This window comes from Rutilus rutilus, assembly GCF_951802725.1.
Source record: "Rutilus rutilus genome assembly, chromosome: 24".
NCBI lineage: Eukaryota > Metazoa > Chordata > Actinopteri > Cypriniformes > Leuciscidae > Rutilus > Rutilus rutilus.
Window position 1 is genome coordinate 29215518 of NC_140228.1, and position 22312 is coordinate 29237829.

Genomic DNA, 22312 nt, shown 5'->3' on the forward strand with positions numbered 1-22312 from the left:
CAATCTTGACATCGCAGCCTCTTCATTATGCTGCGTTCACACCAAACGCGAATAGAGCGTCAAATCCGCGCGTATCACGTCTAGTACGACGCTTGAACATTTTGAATCCATTCGCGCATCCAAAGCGAATAGGACGCGCATATAAAGCGAGCGTTTGAAGCGAAATAGCACCAAACTATAACGTTTACACTGTGAACTGTAAATCTTTGTCTGGAGCTGAAGCTTATCGACCTTCTCAACAATAAAATTATTAATATAACCCTCCAGTGCATAGTTAAGGCCCTTTTGGTGACTTCAAGATGATATATAATCTTTCTGTCTCCAAAAATCATCAATTGCCTCCTGTGAAATGTCTCCTACTGTGACAGCTGCCACAGCGCCTGCCACCGAATGTTGACTGTTTGTCCGAGTGAGTGGAGGGGGCGTGGCTTAGCCACAGGTCAATTATACTGCAGGAATGATTATATGCTTCTAACCCTGGTGTAATTACACACTTGTAGATCAGGTGAATAAAGCAAATGTGTTTAGCCCACAGAAATGTCCTTCATCAAACACAACCCTGACACCCTCTGGAGCTCTTAAAGTACATTTTAGTCAGATAATATTTTTTTATTTAATATGTAATATGTAGGATTTTATGGCACTAAATTATATTTACGCTGTATCCATTTATTCAGTTTTTGAGCGTAGACCTGAAAATGTAATTTCCATCTTAAACTGTGGTAAATCTTGAATGCTTTAGAGCGACAGACTGAAGTTTCAGTCAAAGACGACACTCGGCAGATTATTGCTGAAGTGAAAAAAGTTTAAAAAGTGAACTTAAAAAAAGTCACAGAATTTTACATTTATTGTTATGAAAAATGTGCAAAAATATTATTTTCAATTTTTATATGAAGTATATATATATATATATATATAAAAAAAATTGTTTTTCTCTAAAATTAAGAGAAAATCAAAGCCATAAATCTAACAAGTGTGAGGTTGATATCTCAAAAAATGATCTTTCAGTGAGAGTGTGTTCGGCTGCAGTACCAAACGCTTCCACTAGAGGAAACTCGTCTCACATTCATTTCCAATGCGCTCGTTTGTGACGCCGAGGAGCACAAGTGTGACTGTTTTATTCAGGACCATTCAACCTGTTCCAATCATGTGCATGATTTTTTGTGTGTGTGTGTGTGTGTGTGTGTGTTCACAGAGCAAGTGCCAAAACCTTTACCAAGTTTCGTACCATACGATGAAGAAAGAAATTCACAAAAAACAAATGTAAAATATTTGACCGTTAGTTACATTAGTTTGCTAGATGTTAAAACTTTTGCAGTTGCACGTGATCTTCACTCACTTTGAGGTCCAGATGCACGACGTTCCTCCGGTGAAGAAAAGCCACTCCTTCCAGAATCTGCCTCATCAGCCTCTTCACATCGTCCTCTTTAAAGGCCTCGTCTCTGTCAGCCACACACTGGTTAAAGATCTCCCCTCCTGCAGCACTGAACACACACACACACACACTAACATCAGGGATGTAACAACATATCGCAATACAAAAATGCATCAATATATATCGTGGATAGTTCACCCAAAATTTTAATTACTGTGTGAGAAAAAAGAGTTTTAGTGTCGGTACTACATTAAACTACTATATATAATGTTGAATATAATGAATAATAATGCAATGGGGGAATATTTGTGTGTCCTGATAATGCCAAATGTCTGATGTTACTAGTAAAAAGTGTCCAACATTATATAAATATATCTAGTCAGTGAAAGAGTGCAAACATAATCATCTGAAATAATTCTGTATTTTCATCTTCAGAATCATGAATATTGTTATTCTGGTGTCTCTATTGTCCAGCTTTGGGTTTCAGCACTGAGTCCAAGACTATTCACTTACACACACACAATGACACCAAATTTAGCATTTTAATCAACAGTACGTTTTCTTGTTAAACTTTTATCATTTGTCTTGGAGTATCGCATTAATATCGTGAAACTTATCGAATCGTGACATGAGGGTATCGTTACACCCCTAATTAACATGCAAATACATGTTAAAGCAATGGGTCACTCAAAATGTCCTTATTTACTCAATGTTGCTTTCTGTAAACACACACATCTGTCGTCTCTCAGTGAGCTTCGAGAGCCGCCGCACACGATCAGTGCTTCGGGGAGCTGGACTCAATCACTGGATCAATCGTTCTTTTGAATCAGGCGTTTCCCAATAAACGTGTCGATCCACTTCTCCAGATCAGACTGAACGTTTAACTCTCCGACACTGGGTTGCGGAGTCAGAAAGATATCGTTAAATTAATACTTTTATTCAGTTCAGCTGTTTTACATTGGAAAAAAAATATTTCACTGTTTTTACTGTATTTCTGATCAAATAAATGCAGCTTTGTCGGGCAAAAGAGACTTCTATTATACTTTTTTTTTTTTATATATGTTTTTTGAGACAAAGCTGAAGTCACCATCAACTGGTGCATGAAAAAAAAAAAAAGAATCTTCAAAATATATATTTTTTTTTATTCCACAGAAGAAAGCAAAATGAATGAGGAGAAATTAAAAGGTAAATTGAACTTTAATGCATCCTTAAAAAAATAAAAAATCTAAAAATGTTCCCTCATACACGGCCAGTTTTTGCCTTCTCAGTGTTATTATGTTTAGCCTGAATTAAATTGGCAGCAAAAGGGAGATCAGAAGTAATCACCATGTTCCAGGCCAGAGTTGGATATGAGAGTGTGTGTGTGTGTGTGTGTGTGTGTGTGTGAGAGTCTGTCTGTCTTCCAATAGGATATTTTAAACCCAGAGGAGCTGCTTTACCCCTCAAACAACAAGGCAAAGAGCTGACCAAATGACATTTCTAAAAATGTTTGTACAACCATGTGATTTTAACTTCAGCACATTTAGAACAATGAGCGCTCTCTTGTTCCAGCTACGGCCAGCTTGTGTTCGGGACATGCCTGCAACCAGAATAAACACTAGAGCATGATGGGATTCTGATGAGCAGTGTCTAAATCTAACAAACGCTCATCTAAAATCTGACTTACTCCTGCTCGGGCACATTAAGTGTTGTAAACAGGGGTCAGAACGTCCCGCAGGCTGAAAACCCTTAATCTGAGTGCGTTAAGCTTGATTGACTGTCAGCGCAGGTAGCGGTTCTGCTAATAACGCAGACACATGTCCTCAGCACGATCCCTTTCACATGCTGGCAGGCGATCCACAATTCCCTGCGCTCCGGATCAGACGGCGTGATGAATTCGATTAGACACAGAGCGGGGAGAGACAGCACCCTCGGGCGAAAGCGGCATGTGAGAGTTTATGTGAGGATGAGGTTTATGTGAGGATGCTTTCAGGGACACGATAAGAAAATAAAGCAGAAATCTCAATCAAAATCTCAAGTGTGAGCAATATTAAGAGTGATGCTTAGAAAAATCAGGCTGTAGTCGATCATTTTATCCCTTAAAACTCATCTTTGATCACCAAAGTGACATATTTAAATGTTTTTTCATTGAAAAAATTAAATACAAAATTATTCATGCCTTAAAATATCCTCATTTAGTATGCACGGTTCTATGAATATGCAAATGAGCCCCGCCTCCGCTCACTCACTCAGCTCAGAGATCCACTGGTTGACGATCACACGTTGATCTGATTGGTTACAAGGTAGTTTGTGACGTCAGAAACACCAACGATTTCAAAGCGTGTTTTTGAGACTGTCTTTGGTTCACTGCAGTTTTAAGGAGGAAATACTCAGCAATGGTGTCGACTTATGAATTTACACATGCTTTGTCTTAAAGCATATTAAAAACACCACACAGACATATAAACAACATTAAACGCTGGATTTTCACCACTTTAACTGGCCCTTTTCATTTGAAGGGATAGTTCACCCAAAAATGAAAATTAGCCCATGATTTACTCGCCCTCAAGTCATCCTAGGTGTATATGATATTCTTTTTTCAGACAAATACAATCAGAGTTATATTAAAAAATATCCTGGCTCTTCAAATCTTTATAATGCCAGTAAAATACCGGTTCGTGTTTTGAAGTCCATCAAAGTTCATCTATCCACGATAAGAGTGCATCTGTCCATGATAAAAGTGCATCTATCCATCATAAAAGTGCATCTATCCATGATAAAGTGCATCTATCTATCCATCATAAAAGTGCATCTGTCCATGATAAAAGTGCATCTATCCATCATAAAAGTGCATCTATCCATGATAAAGTGCATCTATCTATCCATCATAAAAGTGCATCTATCCATCATAAAAGTGCATCATAAAAGTGCATCTGTCCATCATAAAAGTGCATCTGTCCATCATAAAAGTGCATCTATCCATGATAAAAGTGCATCTATCCATGATAAAAGTGCATCTATCCATCATAAAAGTGCATCTATCCATGATAAAGTGCATCTATCCATGATAAAGTGCATCTATCCATGATAAAGTGCATCTATCCATGATAAAAGTGCATCTATCCATCATAAAAGTGCATCTATCCATGATAAAAGTGCATCTATCCATCATAAAAGTGCATCTATCCATGATAAAGTGCATCTATCCATGATAAAAGTGCATCTATCCATCATAAAAGTGCATCTATCCATGATAAGAGTGCATCTATCCATGATAAAAGTGCATCTATCCATGATAAAGTGCATCTATCCATGATAAAGTGCATCTATCCATGATAAAAGTGCATCTATCCATCATAAAAGTGCATCTATCCATGATAAAAGTGCATCTATCCATCATAAAAGTGCATCTATCCATGATAAAGTGCATCTATCCATGATAAAAGTGCATCTATCCATCATAAAAGTGCATCTATCCATGATAAAAGTGCATCTATCCATCATAAAAGTGCATCTATCCATGATAAGAGTGCATCTATACATGATAAAAGTGCATCTATCCATGATAAAAGTGCATCTATCCATCATAAAAGTGCATCTATCCATGATAAGAGTGCATCTATCCATCATAAAAGTGCATCTATCCATGATAAAAGTGCATCTATCCATCATAAAAGTGCATCTATCCATCATAAAAGTGCATCTATCCATGATAAAAGTGCATCTATCCATCATAAAAGTGCATCTATCCATGATAAAAGTGCATCTGTCCATCATAAAAGTGCATCTATCCATGATAAAAGTGCATCTATCCATCATAAAAGTGCATCTATCCATGATAAAAGTGCATCTATCCATCATAAAAGTGCATCTATCCATGATAAAAGTGCATCTGTCCATCATAAAAGTGCATCTATCCATGATAAAAGTGCATCTATCCATGATAAGAGTGCATCATTCTGTCCATAGCAAAACAAAACACCAGTCTTGAATTGGAAGTCTAAAACGACAATTTTTAAAGAGAAATGTGGGCGGAGCTTGAGTTTGTTGCCCAGCCGTTAGTTTGACCCGCGAGAGCTTACGCTACTCCTACATCCGACGTCATACATCGTCAAGCGTTACTCTTTTAGCGTAGGCCGTCTGCACTGATGATGACTTCAGAGAGAGCAAATCATGGGGAAATGTAAATTTTTGGGTGAACTATCCGTTTAACACGTGTTTTCTGAGAGGGCTCACAGATCCCCTCTGCACGGACACGATCTGTGACGGCTGAGACATTTGGTCAGTGTGTGTGGGATTAGACTGATTACAGTTCGTCCTCAAGAGTCTGAGAGATAAGCCTGTGTGTGTGTGTGTGTGTGTGTGTGTGTGTGTGTGTCTGCAGACTCTGAGAGTGAGATGACTGAATGGATTAGGGCTGCACGATATAAAAAAAAAAAAGAAGCTATATGTGATTAAATTAAAGAAATATCGTATCGCATATTGAAAATCGCATTACGTGTGTTTTAATTATATTTTAAAAGATGAAAATGATATTACCAATATTAGGTTTCACATTCTTTCTGGGAAAATAAAGCATCACTACAACTTCTGAAAGTGACCAGAAGTGTTTTAGCAAATACATGACAGTAACAACACAATTCTGACAATGTCATTTTAACATGTAAAGTAAAAACCTATTTAAAAGCAACAACTCTTAACATTAACTGTAAACCCACACATACATGCTGTCAAATCAATGAATCGCATATCACATAAAAAGTTTGTTTATATAAAAATGTGTGTGTATGTATATATACACAGTATGTGTGTGTGTGTGTGTGTGTGTTAGAGAATATGATGCATTCTGGGGCATTTATGCAATTTCACCAACTTCCAGGAGGCGTCGCAGTAAAAAATGTGGCCAAATGACCAACTAATTGCTATAATATACTATTATGGTATTTTATTTATATTTTGAATCAGCTTTTTTTTTTTTTTTTACAGTTTTTAATTTAAATTTTAGTAGTTTTGTAATGTTTTTCCCCATTTTTTATTATTTTATTATTATATTTATATTTAACGTTAATTTATTTTTTATGTCAGTTTTAGTAATTTTAGTTCTTCAGCTTATTTTGAGTTAGTTGCCAAGGTAACTATGCCAACACTGCTATAACAGACCATACGCAGTATATATGTTAATATTCACAAACACAAACTCAGTTCTCTTCTGATAAATGTAAAGCACTGCTGAGTGTTTATGAGCCGGTAAACGAGGATCCTCTTATGACGGGTCAGAACCGGGAAAGTCATTGCCACTCTGTGTGTGTGTGTGTGTGTGTGTGTGTGCAGCTGTAAAACATTCCTCTGGTCTGTGAGGCTCTTCTGTCTCTCGTGAAGCCAAAGCCTCCATGATTATCATCCGGCAAACGCTGAGGAATACATGAGGAAAGCCCTGACTTCGAGCAGAGTAACCGGGTCATGTATGTCTAGGCCGGATGAGGGTCCGTCTGGATGATCACATCACTAATGTAGTGTAGAGGTTACAGACCACACTAACACACACACACATAGAGACAGGGGGAACAACCACACACACTCACTCACACGGGAAACCACACTCACGCACGCGCACACACACACACACACACACACACACACACACACACACACACACACACACACACACACACACACACACACACACACACACACACACACACACACACACACACACACACACACACACACACACACACACACACACACACACACACACACACACACACACACACACACACACACACACACACACACACACACACACACACACACACACACACACACACACACACTTCCTCTGAGGCCTCAGTGTTTTCCTGCTCTGTTGGCATGGAGTTTCCATTAAAGCTCAAACAGAGTGTGAATCTCCAACCACAGATTTACTTCCAGAAGCTTCAGTGACAGCAGCCAGAGTGACAGAAGCACTGCAGGTCATTGGATGTATAAGCTACACACTGCACAAATGGTTTAAAAAGTATAAAAGGTTAAAATATAAATTGACATTAAATAACAAAAATAATATAATAAATAAAATATTGTACTATATTACCATATAAACCATTTACAGTATTATGATTATTATTATTACAACCACTACTGATTATAAGTTATTTAAATTAGTAATAACAGCAACAAAATATTGTATTGTATATCCATATATTTGCACATTATTATTATCACTATTACTTATTATAATTTATAATATAACAATATAACTATTTTATTACCGTAATATTGTCATTAAAATAGTTGTGAAATATTTATTATAATAATCATAACATATTATATTACCATATATATACACACCATTTGCACATTATTTGTATTAATAGTTCTTGCTACCACCACTACTTTAAATAAAAAAAATAATATTTAAAATTGTAGTAACAAATAATAATAATAATAATAATAATAATAATAATGGCTGTTGTTACTACAATTTTAAATAATTTATTATTATTATTATTGTTATTATTATTACTTAAAGTGGTGGTAGTAGTAATAACTAGTAATATAAATAATGTGCAAATGGTGTATATATGATAATATAAATCATAATTTAAATAAATAAATAAATAAATAAATAAATAATGGTTATTTAAATAATGATTTATATTACCATACAACATTTGCACTTTTTAATATTATTACTTACCACCACTACTACCACTTTAAATAATAATAATAATAATAATAATAATAATAATAATAAAATTTATACAAATGATGGATGCAAATGACAGCAAGAGCAGCATCAGCAGCATCAGCGCAGACACACACCACATGTGGTCAAAATGAATGTTTCGATGACACCGAGGGGAAAAGGGCCAGAACAGAAGAGCTGAGCAGCTCCAGGGTGTGTGTGTGTGTGTGTGTGACCCATCGCTGGATTCACACACACACCTCAAGGACTCGACGCACCCACTACATTCTTTTTGGCAAGGCATCAGTCTCCATTTGGGCTCAGATTATCTCATGATGGGAGCAGCAGTCGCTGCAGTTTCCCAGTGTGTGGGAGGAAACAGCTGAATGTGTGAGAACAGCCGACTGAACACTTGACTACCACCAGCTTCAGCGTGTGCTGTTGGAGGATTTATACCAGTCTGTGCAATATAGGGTTATTATAGTTAACACATATATATATATATATATATATATATGTGTGTTACTTGAAATAAAATGAATGTTAACTAACTTAAAAAAAAAAAAAATTAAAAAAAAAAATTAAAAAGTAAAACATTTTCAGCTACATCTCATTTTCATTTAGTTAAACATAATACTAAAATAATACCCTAAAACGGAAATAAAAATGTAATGTGAAATATGATTTTTTATTATTTTTATTTAATTAAAACTGTAATAGTTTATATAATGGTTTGATACTAAAATGACTTGAAACAAAATGTGCATATATACAACTGACGATACCACATTAAAATGTATTAAACTGTATTTCTACAGAAACACTGTAGAAATTCAATCTATATAATTCATATTGGAATTTAATGCAACTCTCCAACTGATGATCTGAGAGTCCCTTTCATCGGCCGTGGGAAAGCAAAACTCACCCTAACCAGATTTAAAGTCTCCCTGTAGTCAATCATTTTATCCCTTAAAACTCATCTTTGATCACCAAAGTGACATATTTAAGCGTTTTTTCATTGGAAAAAATAAATTCTTCATGTCCTAAAATATCTTGGATGTAACTCGACGCCCTTGCCTCATTTAGTATGCGTGGTTCTATGAATATGCAAATGAGCCCCGCCTCCACTCACTCACTCAGCTCAGAGATCCACTGGTTGACGATCACACGTTGATCTGATTGGTTACAAGGTAGTTTGTGACGTCAGAAACACCAGCGATTTCAAAGCGTGTTTTTGAGACTGTCTTTGGTTCACTGCAGTTTTAAGGAGAAAATACTCAGCAATGCTGTCGACTTATGAACTTACACATGGTTTGTCTTAAAGCATATTAAAAACACCACATAGACACATAAACAACATTAAACGCTGGATTTTCACCACAGCGGGACTTTAAGGCTCTTTTCACACTGTATTAATGACTCAGAATCACAGTATGTTTGCTGTATTAAAGTGACTGCCTCAGTGAGTCCGAGCGGCAGCTGTTTGGACTCGAGAGGAAACACACCAGCTTTAATTTAATAGTCATGTTCAGCATGTACAGAATTGCACTTATTTGTGTCCACACCACCCTTCACACCAACCAAACTCACTGTAGTGCCAGCACTGTAAAACACAGTACAACCTCCAGACCTTTCAGGTTACATGAGATGATATAGCATCTGTAATCCTACATGCTCACGAATCAATGCCAGTGGAATCACAGAATCAATTCGTCATTGATTTCCTGCTCATTTCCACACACACGGTTTGCTATTTCCACTGGCCAATAGAGCCAGCGCCGACTTCTTGACCCATCTGAACAGCACAAGCATTTCACTCGCATTTACCACTAAAAATCGATGTGTTTGAACTGTAAAATGTTTAGGAAAGTGTGCAAAAAAAGTCCCTGCAATCTTTAAAAAGCCTTGAATTCAGTCAGAAGTATAGGCTACACTTTACCATAAGGTTCATTAGTAATCATTAGTTAACATGAACTGATCTTATAGAGTATTTATTAATATTTGTTAATGTTAATGTCAACATTTACTAATACTCACGGTTTCAGATCAGTTCACAATCATTAAATACTGCGCGTTAATGCCAATATATTGCTTATGATGTACTGTTGATGAACTATGACAAGTTTGTAGTTTTACAGTTTGCACTATTTTAGGTGGTTTAGGAGTGCATATTTCATCTCCCCAATGTTTGAATGAGAAGCTGGGGGTAGTAAAGATATTTCAAAATAAGAGTCTCAATGTGTGTCAGGCTTGTTTATAGCTAAGAGTCCCACTGAGGCGAGCGGGGCGGGGCCGAGAGCCTTGGGAACGGAGCGAGTGTTAATAACCACTCCGGCCTCGAGTCCCACGGAGGAACTCTGGAAGGATAAGAGTGATGAGACTATGTTGCCGTTTTGTTTTCATTTAGTTGTTTATGTTTATTTTGTGATTAAAGTTACGTTTACCGTTCGCCAGTTCCCGTCTCGTCCTTCCCTGAACTTGAACATTGTTACACCTGCATTGTACACAATTTTTTTCTAGTTATTGTTGGCCACAAAAACTATATCTGGCAACGTTTATAATAATACATAACTTATAATAAATACAATTTGAAGCAGAAATATTTAAAAACTGGGGGTGCGGGAAAAATAAACGATTAATATATGAATTGCGATTATATCTTCTACCGATTTGCATCGATTCACAAATTTCTAAATTAGATTTTCTAAAGTGTTACACTTCTTTAACTTTGCAGTACTAAAAGTTACTTACAGTTGTTGACATTAATCACAATAAGCCACGAATAGGGACTTAATAGATACAATTTAAGTTTATTTAATTTGTATATTTTGTCTATTGTATTTGTCCTATTGTTTGAAATTTGCTTCTTTGTTCCTTATTTTAATATAAAAACTAAAATAAAATTGCCTGCCTACCGTAGTCAAATAAGAAAAGCAACACAAAACAGTAAACTACAATCAAATCTATGCACATATCGAATAGAAATTTGATTCAAAATCGAGAATTGATTTTGAATAGAATTTTGACCTCAAGAATGATTTTTGTTTTGTTTTTGTAAATAAAAAGATGTAAACAATTTCCTTGTTTCTCCTTGTATCCCAAATTATTTGATATATTTTCATTGTGCACCCAAAAGTTCTTTAAGCGCTCCAACATTTTTAGGAGTAGAAGTTTTCAAAAAAGTAAGAATCTAAAATGAATGCCAAAATTAAGACTGTGTTATGACTGCAGTCAGCCTAAAGGGCATTTGTTTTATAATATCGAGTTGACTAAAATGGGAAGAAAACGAAATAAATTTCAAGGATCACATATAATTCAGTAGGATTTTTTCTTTTCTTGTAGACTCATTAATCTGTCTACCGCAGTCAAATGAGAAAAGTAACACAAACAATAAAATGTATGCACATATTGAATCGAATCCTGACCTCATGAATCGTGAGGTACCAAAAGATTCCCACCCCTTTTAAAAACCTAGTGATTTTTTTTGTAACCAAAATTAGTAAATAATTTCCTTCTATCCCAAATGATTTGATACATTTTCATCGCACACCCTAAAGTTCTTTATGCGCTCCTAAATGTTTCAAATTTGGAGGAGTTGAGCTTCTTGGGGAACAAAGTAAGAATCCAAAATGAATGCCAAAGATAAGATATAGCAGGTGCAGGGCTGATCTGCACTCACTGGCGAATGAGTGATTGCTTAAACCAGCACTGTGGACAGGTCTTCCCAACCCTCGCTCTGGAGATTAAATTCATAGAGTAGTTATCCGTCCCTCTCTCTCTCCGCTCGCTCGACCCCTGTCTCCCTCTCTCTGGGCTCACGGCCACGGTCCGGCTGTTCACGTGCCGGAGCCGAAAGCATTGACATAATGAACTCCCAGCTGGAGCTCTCGCTCAACGAGGCCACGTTCCTGAGCCGAGCCGCATCGAGCTCCCGGGATCCCCGGACTCGCCCAAACACACGAATGAATAAACCCTCTATCTCTCCGGCCAGACTCCCCTTACAAAACCACATCGCCTCCTTTAAACTGTCCCAGTGCCCCGAAATATCCCTCGCCCGGGGGAAGACGGAGAGAAAGGAAAAATCTGTTGATTACAACTGGCTCTTTCTGGATTTCACTTGCTGATGAAAGAGGGAAATGCATTACGCTCTACTTCCCCACGACTGAACGAGCACTAAAAAGAGTACGCTTATCATGGCGGATAGTCGGGGGACAAAAGGGCTAATTTCAGGAACTTTACTCAGACAAGCTTCTGCTTTTGCTGCTTTTCATATCTTGCGAACTTCAGGCCCTGATTTACTTCCAGCGGAATTGAAGAATGGCCTGGTGTGATGAAGAAAATCAAGTTTGAAAGTGAACTTTACAGAAGAGTTTACCCCGGCTGTTAAACACCTTAGAACTATAATGTGTCCATGCTGATGATGCTTTGATGTGTCAATCTTCTCCGGTTCAGTTCGTCAAGGTCAGACCAAGGTCAGGTTGACCAGTTCGTCAAGGTCAGACCAAGGTCAGGTTGACCAGTTCGACCAGTAGACGCAAGTAAGAACAGGATCACACCGGAGAGACGCTTTATAGTAGAATCTGACGTTGTAATTCTGATTGAAACAGCAGAATCACTGGTCAAGTATTAAGTGAAGGACGAAACAGAACTTGACCTTGAGTATCTCCGGGTCTTTACCCCTAATAAGGGCTCAGGAATGAGACTGGAGGTTTAGGACGAGGGAAGTGCGTTAGCAATTAGGGAACAATTTAAGAGAGATTAAATACTAATGCTGGAACCAAAAAGAATATAATCCTTCCAAGGCAACACAACTATCTCTTCAATGCAGGGTTACTGGCTTGTTAATACAAACAGTTTCGTAGACTGAGTCTGACTAATTAGTTTTCACTGTTTAATAAAAGTGGTCTCACTCGAGATGACCTGACATAGCCTGTCCGGACAGGTTTATAGACCTCATGTGAATTCATCAAAAAAAAAAAAATGCTTATCCTGGTTATTGGGGTCAAAGTTGTGTGACCAGCAGCTTGTCTTAGGATGCTAATCTGCTGTTGTAATCTATTATCTGCCTAACGACCCCTCCGACCCCCCGGGGTCTTGGTAAGATGTGGTCAAAGCAGATTTACTGCAACATATGAAGGCAATCAGGATGACAACTGTCGTCTAAAACAGGCCGTGGTTATTATAGTTCATCAGTGCTTGATGATTATGATCTAGTTATGATCTTTCCCATTCTGGCAACCCTACCTTGTAATTTGCAATGGCTGGACACTCGGGTTGCGTCTCTACACAGCCAATCAAAGGCAGACACATGTACGCGGTCGGAGTCGACCTGCCAGTCCGACACAGTTATGCTCGCTCTACATGCACTGCTCCAGTTACTTATATCTATTTGGAAGCAATTTGACTAATCTAGGCTTTGCGGTGTGCGTGACCTAGCGTGCATCACAAACTGTATTGAGCCTTGCTGTTAATAGGATGGGTTTGTATCGACTACTGAAATTTGCTAGGGTTGTAACCATACAAAAAAAGGACATGTGACAAGGTTTTCATCATCAGCATACTGTGCACGTGTAAGCAAGGTTTTTCTATCCGTGCATCATTTATATGCTCAGGTCACGTATGTGCCTTGCACTGATTAGTTTGGTAACACTGACTGACCCTTTTTTATCGGTCATAATGTTTGGAGAGAGAAATAGCAGATACTGGACAAGGATGAAAGTTTAATTGCATGTGTTGACCACCTGTGTTTGTGCACTTCCAAACTGAGTATGTTGATAGACTAAGCGTTGAGCATAAGCGTTTGCATGAAAACTGAAGTGTACTTTAGGGTTTAGATTTTGGAAATGTGTGCAATGGCAAGCACTACTTTCACAAGTTACACTAAGAACATCAGTCTTGCTTTCTAAATGCATGAACAAACTGTAAAAAGTAGTCATTACATGCAATGAATTCTGACCAATGTTGGCAAAAGTGCTATAAAAAAAAACAGCTGATTTTTAACAATGCTGTTTGTCAGATGCATGTGGAAATCCCCCGTGCTCGGCTCCAGCTGCTCGTGAAGGAGGCCGTGTGGGCGACGAGGAGAGATCTGAACTACATGCCCTTCACTGTCGCGTGAGATCTCCTCCAGGCCAGCCGGGGATATCGGTCTGCAGGGAGTCATGGGAGAAAATGGGATCGGTGTTTTCCAACGAACACATCAATATGTTCAGGCGTGCTGCAAAATCATCAACTCTTCCTCATCATGGGATTTCTGCTTCTCTTGATTAATTAAGAATAATCATCTGTGATAAAATGTTTAATTTTCATTTGATATTTCCACTACCTTGCATTGCTACCAAGCTTTCACGTTTACACTTCCAAATCCCAAACTCCTTTCTCTTAAGGTCCCCCTGTGGTCATTCATTGTATCCCTTAAAACTCATCTTTGATCACCAAAATAACATATTTAGAAATTCTTCATGCCTTAAAATATCTTGAATGTAACTCGACACCCTTGCCTCATTTAGTATGCGTGGTTCTATGAATATGCAAATGAGCCCCGCCTCCACTCACTCACTCAGCTCAGAGATCCACTGGTTGACGATCACACGTTGATCTGATTGGTTACAAGGTAGTTTGTGACGTCAGAAACACCAGCGATTTCCCTGACTTGCACCTCCAAAAGGTGTGTGCTTGCTTTAACACATTGTTAAACGAATTAATAGAAAATGGGGGGAATTGGAGTTAATATTAGGAATTTCACTGGTTTAGCTTTTAGGAGAAGCTTCTTGTAACGTTTTCATTAAATGTAAAAAAGTGTTAATTTTTATGATGAATATAATCCATCAGGAATCTAGACGAGGTCAAATAAACCATGCAAGTTGATGATCTCTTGATTTGTGCAATAATTCTGATTAAGTGTAAAGAGAGATTTCTAATATGACAATAATTGAGCAAAGTTATCTTTGATGATCACTTTGACTATCATCCCAAACACGCTTCTTCGTGAACGGAGGAGTCTCTTGGTTTCCATGTCTGGGAGACTCTATGGGCTCTGTGTGTTTGGAGGGGCAGATTAAAATTCCTGCGCTGACCCCTCTCCCCACGGCAAGGGTCAGCCCATTCACCGGACACTGGGAACCGGGTCAACCAGGACAGAGGCAGATGCACAGCAACAAACCGTCGCTCACTGCCGATCACCAACGCACTTCATGTCCGAGGATTAGCATTATATTCCCATGCCAAAGTGCAAATGCTTACAACATATTGTCGGGATTCAACACACATTCACAACAAACCCACTAGAATGAGTCGCGGCTTGATCTTTTGAAAGACACCAGTGCAGAGCTATGATGAAATAGAGTCCAAATTTTATTAAAATCAATGAATCCATAAAACTCCAGATCAAAATGTCCACAGACACTGAGTTAAATCCCATCTGTGCTCATTGTCTGGGTCTGACGAGAGAGGATATGTTTGAGCGGAAGCCAGAAATGTGTGACCCACTTCACGCCAAATCAAATAAACCATCAACGTGACCTTTATAGATCAAATCTGCTTCATATGACCACCAACAGGATGAAAATATGGGCTGAATTGGAGCACACAGACAGATATTGAGCGATCTCCCCCTCGAGTACAGTAAAGTGGGTGAAGGACTACAGCAGCTGTACAGTAAAGATGATGAGCACCAGCAGGGCCTGGAAATGCTTTGTCCAAAGTTCAATGTCAATGTCAGCATTTGGCTTCAAGGGAAACCCAATATGCCAGTGCACATGCATACATTACCAGTGTGTGTGTGTCTGTGTGTGTGTGGATGCTGAACGTTGCTGGAATAGCGACTGCTCACTGAGGCATGCTCAGTAACGCTTCGGAGGGTTTATGGGTGGATTAGTGCTCTTTGCTTTTCACTCGCTCTTGTTTTCTCTCCATGTACTCCCGGTCCATCTCTTATTTCAATCTACCGCTCATTTACCACCACTGATCCGCCGTCGCTCTGCACTTCCTTAATTGGATAGGATGGGATTTCACCTCAATATTTAACAGCCTGTCGTGATGCTGGCCTGATTAAGTTACAGCACAAGCCTGCAAAATCACTATAATGTAGAGACTTAATTAGAGATTCTCATGTTTTAAACATGACTCCCATGTTTGAATATACAAGTGCACAAGATATTTGAGAGCTACAAATCTGCTGGATGTAAAAGAGCAGCTCGGATATTCTGCATCATCTTTTGCATTCAATAGAAGAAAGAAAATCATACGGGTTTGGAATAACAAGAGAGTCTATATTAATATTCAGGCATGAAAACAGGTCAGGGGTAAAAAAGGTGAGAAGGATGCGGCATATATCAACCTATGAATAAAAACTATGGCATAGTAATACTAGGATTTTTTGGATCACTGTGGCGAGTGGTCCTCTGTCCCTCTAGGGGGGTTCGGGGGCATGCTACCCCCTAAGAAAATTTTGTGCTTTTTAATGTTAAATTCATCAATCTGGTGCAAATTAAACAAAGAAAAAATCTAAACTCTTTTAGTTACATTGTCTGTCTACATTACTACTACAATAATAGTTATAATATTAATCCCATGATAGTAATAGCCATTTATTGTAAAACAAATGCACTGAAAAATAAAGGAAACTTTCATAATTACTTTTGTACTAATTTCTATACTTGAAAGAGTATATTTCTATACTTCACATTAAAGATGTGATTGGGCTAGCCCAGTGTCAATCAAGAAAAGAACCAATGGGCCGCTGGTCTACATGTTTCATGGGGTGTCAGAAAAAAAACTAGCGCTGACTTTTTTTTTGACCAATGCATTAAGCCTGTTTTATACTTCTGCGTCGAACTGCCGCCGTAGCTACGTCGTAGGCTGTGTGTAGCGCGCGTACCCTTCGGCGTACCCTGACGTGCACCTCACCAAAAATGTAACAACGCGTCAATTCTACGCGGACGCCAGCGCTGTGATTGGTCTGCCAGAACCCCTCCCTCAGGGTTTCACATGCTCCCTAGGTGCGCGTCAACGCGGACAACGACGCAGAAGTACAAATTAAAACCAACACGTTGCCTACGGCATACAGGCTCCGGCGTAGGTCCGACGCAGAAGTATAATGAGGCCTTTACACACTAATTACGCACTAACCCAGCGCCGCCAAATAAGCAAAACAAAACGAATGGGCTGCCGATGTACGAGTTTTATGGGCCGTTAAAAAAAAAAAAAGTATGAGATGTATCGGCCCAAAAAGCACGTCGGCCCACCGGGAATCTCCCGGTAATCCCAATGGCATTAGCCTACATGCCTGGACGTTACACAAAACAAAATCCTACCTGTAGCCTTTCACCATCCACTTATTTAGCTGCTGTCGCATCAGTTGACATGCCATCTCCTTTCCCCTTTCTTTTTCTATTTTTAGCCCCCGACAGCTTTTTTGCTTTATCCATCTTTTTCGACGAGAACTCACTACTCGTTCCTGCTTGCTCTGCGCTCACGGCGCCCGCGCCCGCTCGCGATCTCCGCCCTCTTCTATGTAAAAATAATGACATTGGCAACATCGCTGTCTGTATCTGACAGGACAGTTAACACTGTAAGCTAACTTACCTCAGGCTTGCTTTCCGACGTGCGGCTCTTTGTTCGGCAGTGTGTCCAGTTGTCAGACTCGCGGTGTAAAAGACTTTGAAAACAATTCTGCCCTACTCCGACTCCGACTGGCTGTCAGGTTTCGGCATTAGGAATGATGAATTTTTTTTTTATAAAGCTGCGAAGTTTGTGGTAACTATAGAGATATAGCGGGGAAATGCTGGCCACGACCCCGACCCCCCCCATAAATATTATACACAAATCATGTAGGTTTTAAACCCATTTTGGTTTTAAAACGGCGAATTTCGCCGAAAGGTGAGGAGTTTTCATGCCTGAATATTGACAAACTAAATGTTTGTGGAATGTAGAGTGCACTGACACATGATTTCAAGGTTTAATTTACATTGACTGTAGATTAAATCTCTGAATCAAATAAAAATTTCAAAATATATCATGCCAGGTTTTCTTAAAGGGATACTTTACCGATTAGCATTAAGCTTTGTATCATGACCGTGCTTCCCTCCCTCATGTCCCCCTGAGACCAGAGGTTTCTGTATTGTGTGTCTGGAAAAAAACCTCAGATGATGCAAAAATCGCCATTTAGCATCTGAGGCTCTTCTGTCCAGAGGCGAGAGACTCCAGCCAGTAGGAGGAGCTCGTTCCGCATGTGTTCAACCCGCCCATAGGGGGAGCTCACGATAAAACGCCATCTTTTCAGTTTCGCCTCAACTAGTGGCCTTGTTGTATCATTTCCTCCGATACTGCCCCCTGTAACCGGGAGGCCGTGGCTTGGGAGTGTCCTCATAAACTTGAAAAAAGAAGCAAGTGCATTCTGGGAGTTGTTGTCTTTCATCCACATGAGCCAAAAATACATTTTCAGGCTTTTCTCAGTCTAGAAGGCACCAACTTCTAAAATAATTTCACATTTCTACTACATAAATGACCCAATTTAAATACACATTCATCTTTCCAGCGGTGAAATATCCCTTTAGAGAAAAAAATCTCTAAATCATGTAAACTATACTGGAAAACCCTCTCACTTGGTACATTACTATAATATTAAATGGTCAAATTAACAACAGAGCCTAAACAATTACATGCAATTGCTATTCATATTAAGATACAATAATAAACACTCAAATAAAAAACGAGTTGTACACAAACTTTTAAATTGCACAATTGCTGAGACTTTGTTTTTTATCAGAAGTAATTAAAAAAATTATTATTGGATAAGAGATGCTCTAAAACTAATTTTATTCATGCATCAAATGAAAACCGCATAGACTAAAAGATCAATCTTGTGATTTAAGAATCAATATTGGTTTGTTAAAATAAAAGTGTGTCCTCTATATTTTCAACTCAGCCTTTAGTGATAGGAGGGAGAATGAATAAATGTGATGCTTTAAACTAAAGGTCCTGCACACCGAGTCTGAGATTCTCGATCCGAAATGTTCGCGCAATAAAAAATAAATACGACCTCAAGTTGACCGTGAGTTTTATTGACCTCATAAAAAAATTCAGATCGGGTTTGATTTTATGCGTTTCTCGCAGTGTTTTCTGTGTTTTGACAATTCACAGCCTCCGAATGACGAATTCGGAAAACCGAACACGCAAGTTTCGGACTCCGAGTGCAAGGACCTCAAGACTGAGCGCGTGACACTCACTACTCCAGAACGAGCACCATCTCGCTGGCCATCTCGTAGACCTCATGCAGATTGACGACGCGAGGACAGGCTCCCGCCAGCTCCAGGACGGCGATCTCGTGGATGATCTCGGTCCTGCAGTCTTGGCCCTTCCTCCTCTTCCTCATGTACTTCGCTGCGAACTCTTTACCTGTGCTTTTCTCCACACACTTCCTCACCACAGCAAACTTGCCTCTGAGAGGGAGAGAAAACAAGGGGAAGAATGTTTGTTAGCAGTTAGAAGATCTCATAGTGTAGCCAGACTTTGGACCAGGGTTATTATCGGTCCTGAAACTATTAAAGGGGACTAAAGTCAAGTTTCAAAGAACAGGTTTTAATGCTTAAAAACACATTATTTTCCTCATATTCTCCATTGTTGCGGCTCCTCTCTTCCCAGTCTGTCAGTAACGCTCTGTTTACTTCCTGTCTCTATGAAGCCCCTCCTTCTGAAAAGCACACTGTGCTCTGATTGGTCGGCTGGAGCAGTGTGTTGTGATTGGTCGAGCGCTTCGAGTGTGTTTGTGAAATGTCCCGCCCCTTACCGTAACCGCCAGTTTAACACACTACTAACTAACTAACTCAACCAGGCCCCGCCCCTTTATTCTGCGTATCAATTATTATAATGAGGATAATAATATTGTGACGATTCACTATGTGAATCAGATTTTTTCCCAACTTGCTAATTCTAAAAATAAAAATGATTAGCTGAGCACAAGATGCTTTTACACCAGCAATCTGACATACTAGTAGAGCTCACATTTCCATGCATCCCATTAAACGGTCACATACACACACAAAACAACTTTGTTCAGGGCCTCTTTTCATTTGATCCAGTGAAAGGCCGGAGCTGGAGGGTTTGCGGGCAGTGAAAGGGTTCGGCAGGGGAGGGGGGTGTATATCTAAAGATGGCACACTTGTTATCACCACGGCTCAACGTGCCTTTGTCCCCCGGCATATTTGCGGGATGAAATCACCCCAAAGCCCGAACTGTCCCTCTGTGTCCCACTTCCAGCCCTGAACGTGAAGATGCAGAGGCAGACGATGAGGAAGAGGAGAATAACACGCTGACAGACGAGGGAACATGTCGAGTCTGAGACGACACCCTCCCGCTGAGCTGACGACCACGTTCCCTACAGCTCGGGGAGATCCAGACACACTGGGAGCCTGTTCTCACGGAGAGTGTACAGCACTGGGTGTTATTTCTGTACAGGTTTCCAGAAATATTCATACCGGCCCTTCCAGCCCAACACCCATCCCTCATCATGTGGACAAACAGGCCCTAAAACCCTCGTTATTGGTCCAGCCAGAAGTCGACAAGACAAACTATACAAATATAACAGACGAAAGCCAGACGAAAAAGTGATTTAAGTGATGATCTAATTCCAGTCGTCAGAGGAAGACATGAGTGATCATTTGCACTCAATTACAAAAATCTGTTTTTTCTTTGAACAATCCAGCATTGAGCAGTGAGACCAGAATGCCAAATTTAATACTACTAATAATATTGATGATAATGATGATGATGATGATGATGATGATGATGATAATGTGGCCATTGATTTTATTACTACTACAATAATAGCAAATATCATTTGACAAAAATATTGTTCTGTTTGTTATTTTGGTCGCGTCTGCCTCCGACTCTAAACCGTTTTTGAAGAAAATAAAACTGTTATTATTTGCCATTTCTCTGATAGTGAGATTCTTCCTTCTCCTGTTATGGACAATTATATAAAGTTTGACAATTATCATTTAAAATAATAATAATATTATGTTTTTTTGTTGTTTTAGGATTGAAATGTGTTTTTGGTTCCCATTGTTCCTGTGTTTTACTTCCAATGTTTGCCTTGTTTCCTTTGTTCCTGGTTCGTTTCCCTAGTGTTTCGACCTCTAGGAGCCGTAACAGGAGGAGGAAGAATCTCACTACCAGAGAAATGGCAAATAATCTCAGTTTTATTTTCTTCAACAAGGGTTTAGAGTCAGAGGCAGACAAGACCAAAATATATATTTTTTTCAATCTTTACATTTTCTAAAACAAAAATAAAGAAAACAAAATAGAATTTAAACTCGTCTACCTCCCTAAACCACCAACAGCGTGAAAAGATAGATATACAAAATAAAATGGTGTCAAACCCCCTAAATCCCTTAATTTGGCAAAAACTATATACCAGGGCATTTACACAAGTAGCAAAAGTAGCAAACACACTGCAAAATCAGAATCCAAATCTCAAATAATCACACACGACCTCTCTGGTACGACACTCTAGACTAGACGAAACCATAACGATACGTAGCAATGGTAACGAGGTGCACAATCACAGACACACACAACTGTCTTTTTTACAGTTTACTAGCAGAAGCACAAATAAATACAATACAATACAAATATGAATGAAATACAGATTGCTTTAAGGTTTTCAGGTCGGTCTAACAGTATTCAGGTACAGGAATAGGAAACATTTCATGTTTCATGATTGTATAAATGAATTACAGATTAATACTTCTCGCTATCTTTAGTTGTTTAGCATTAATGGCACAGACATAAGCAGGTATTTTAGGCTGCTGTCACTTTAAGAGCTAATGCACGGATTCAATCTACTGATACACACATGGTTTTTCCACAACGGTTTACATTATAACCCTTACCCCTTTTTGGACTTAAGTTATATATAAGAGTAGAGATGGCAAGGCTTGATATTAACTTAGGTAAAGATAAAGACTAGTTTGCTCTGGTTTACCCAGCAATACTTCTGAAAAATCAGACCCAAGCTTTACGCTTATAATGTATTCACCAACCAAAAATCTCAAACGTTTACATTATACAAAAACAAAACAAAACAAAATAATAAACAAGGTAGAAAACAAGAAAACATCAGTTACATCAGACGTCAAACAAGAAAAGTTAAGCATTTGGGAATCTTGACTGGAAAAGTGAATTACTAAACTTAGCTGATGGAGAAGCCGGCATAGCTTGGTAATGGATGAAATGTCCTTGAAAAAGTCCACTCTTTTAACTTGATAGTCCCA

General features: G+C 38.8%; 1 protein-coding gene across 1 annotated transcript in view; it reads right to left on the minus strand.

Moving 5' to 3' along the window:
• The window catches only part of stk17a (serine/threonine kinase 17a), a 45476-nt gene that overhangs the window by 4011 nt on the left and 19153 nt on the right, over positions 1–22312 (minus strand). Inside the window, exons 2-3 of the mRNA XM_084398792.1 lie at positions 19268–19480; positions 1340–1484 (exon numbers count right to left, since the gene is read on the minus strand). Coding sequence (XP_084254918.1) covers positions 1340–1484; positions 19268–19480 — 358 coding nt within the window. The remainder of the gene's footprint in view (positions 1–1339; positions 1485–19267; positions 19481–22312) is intronic.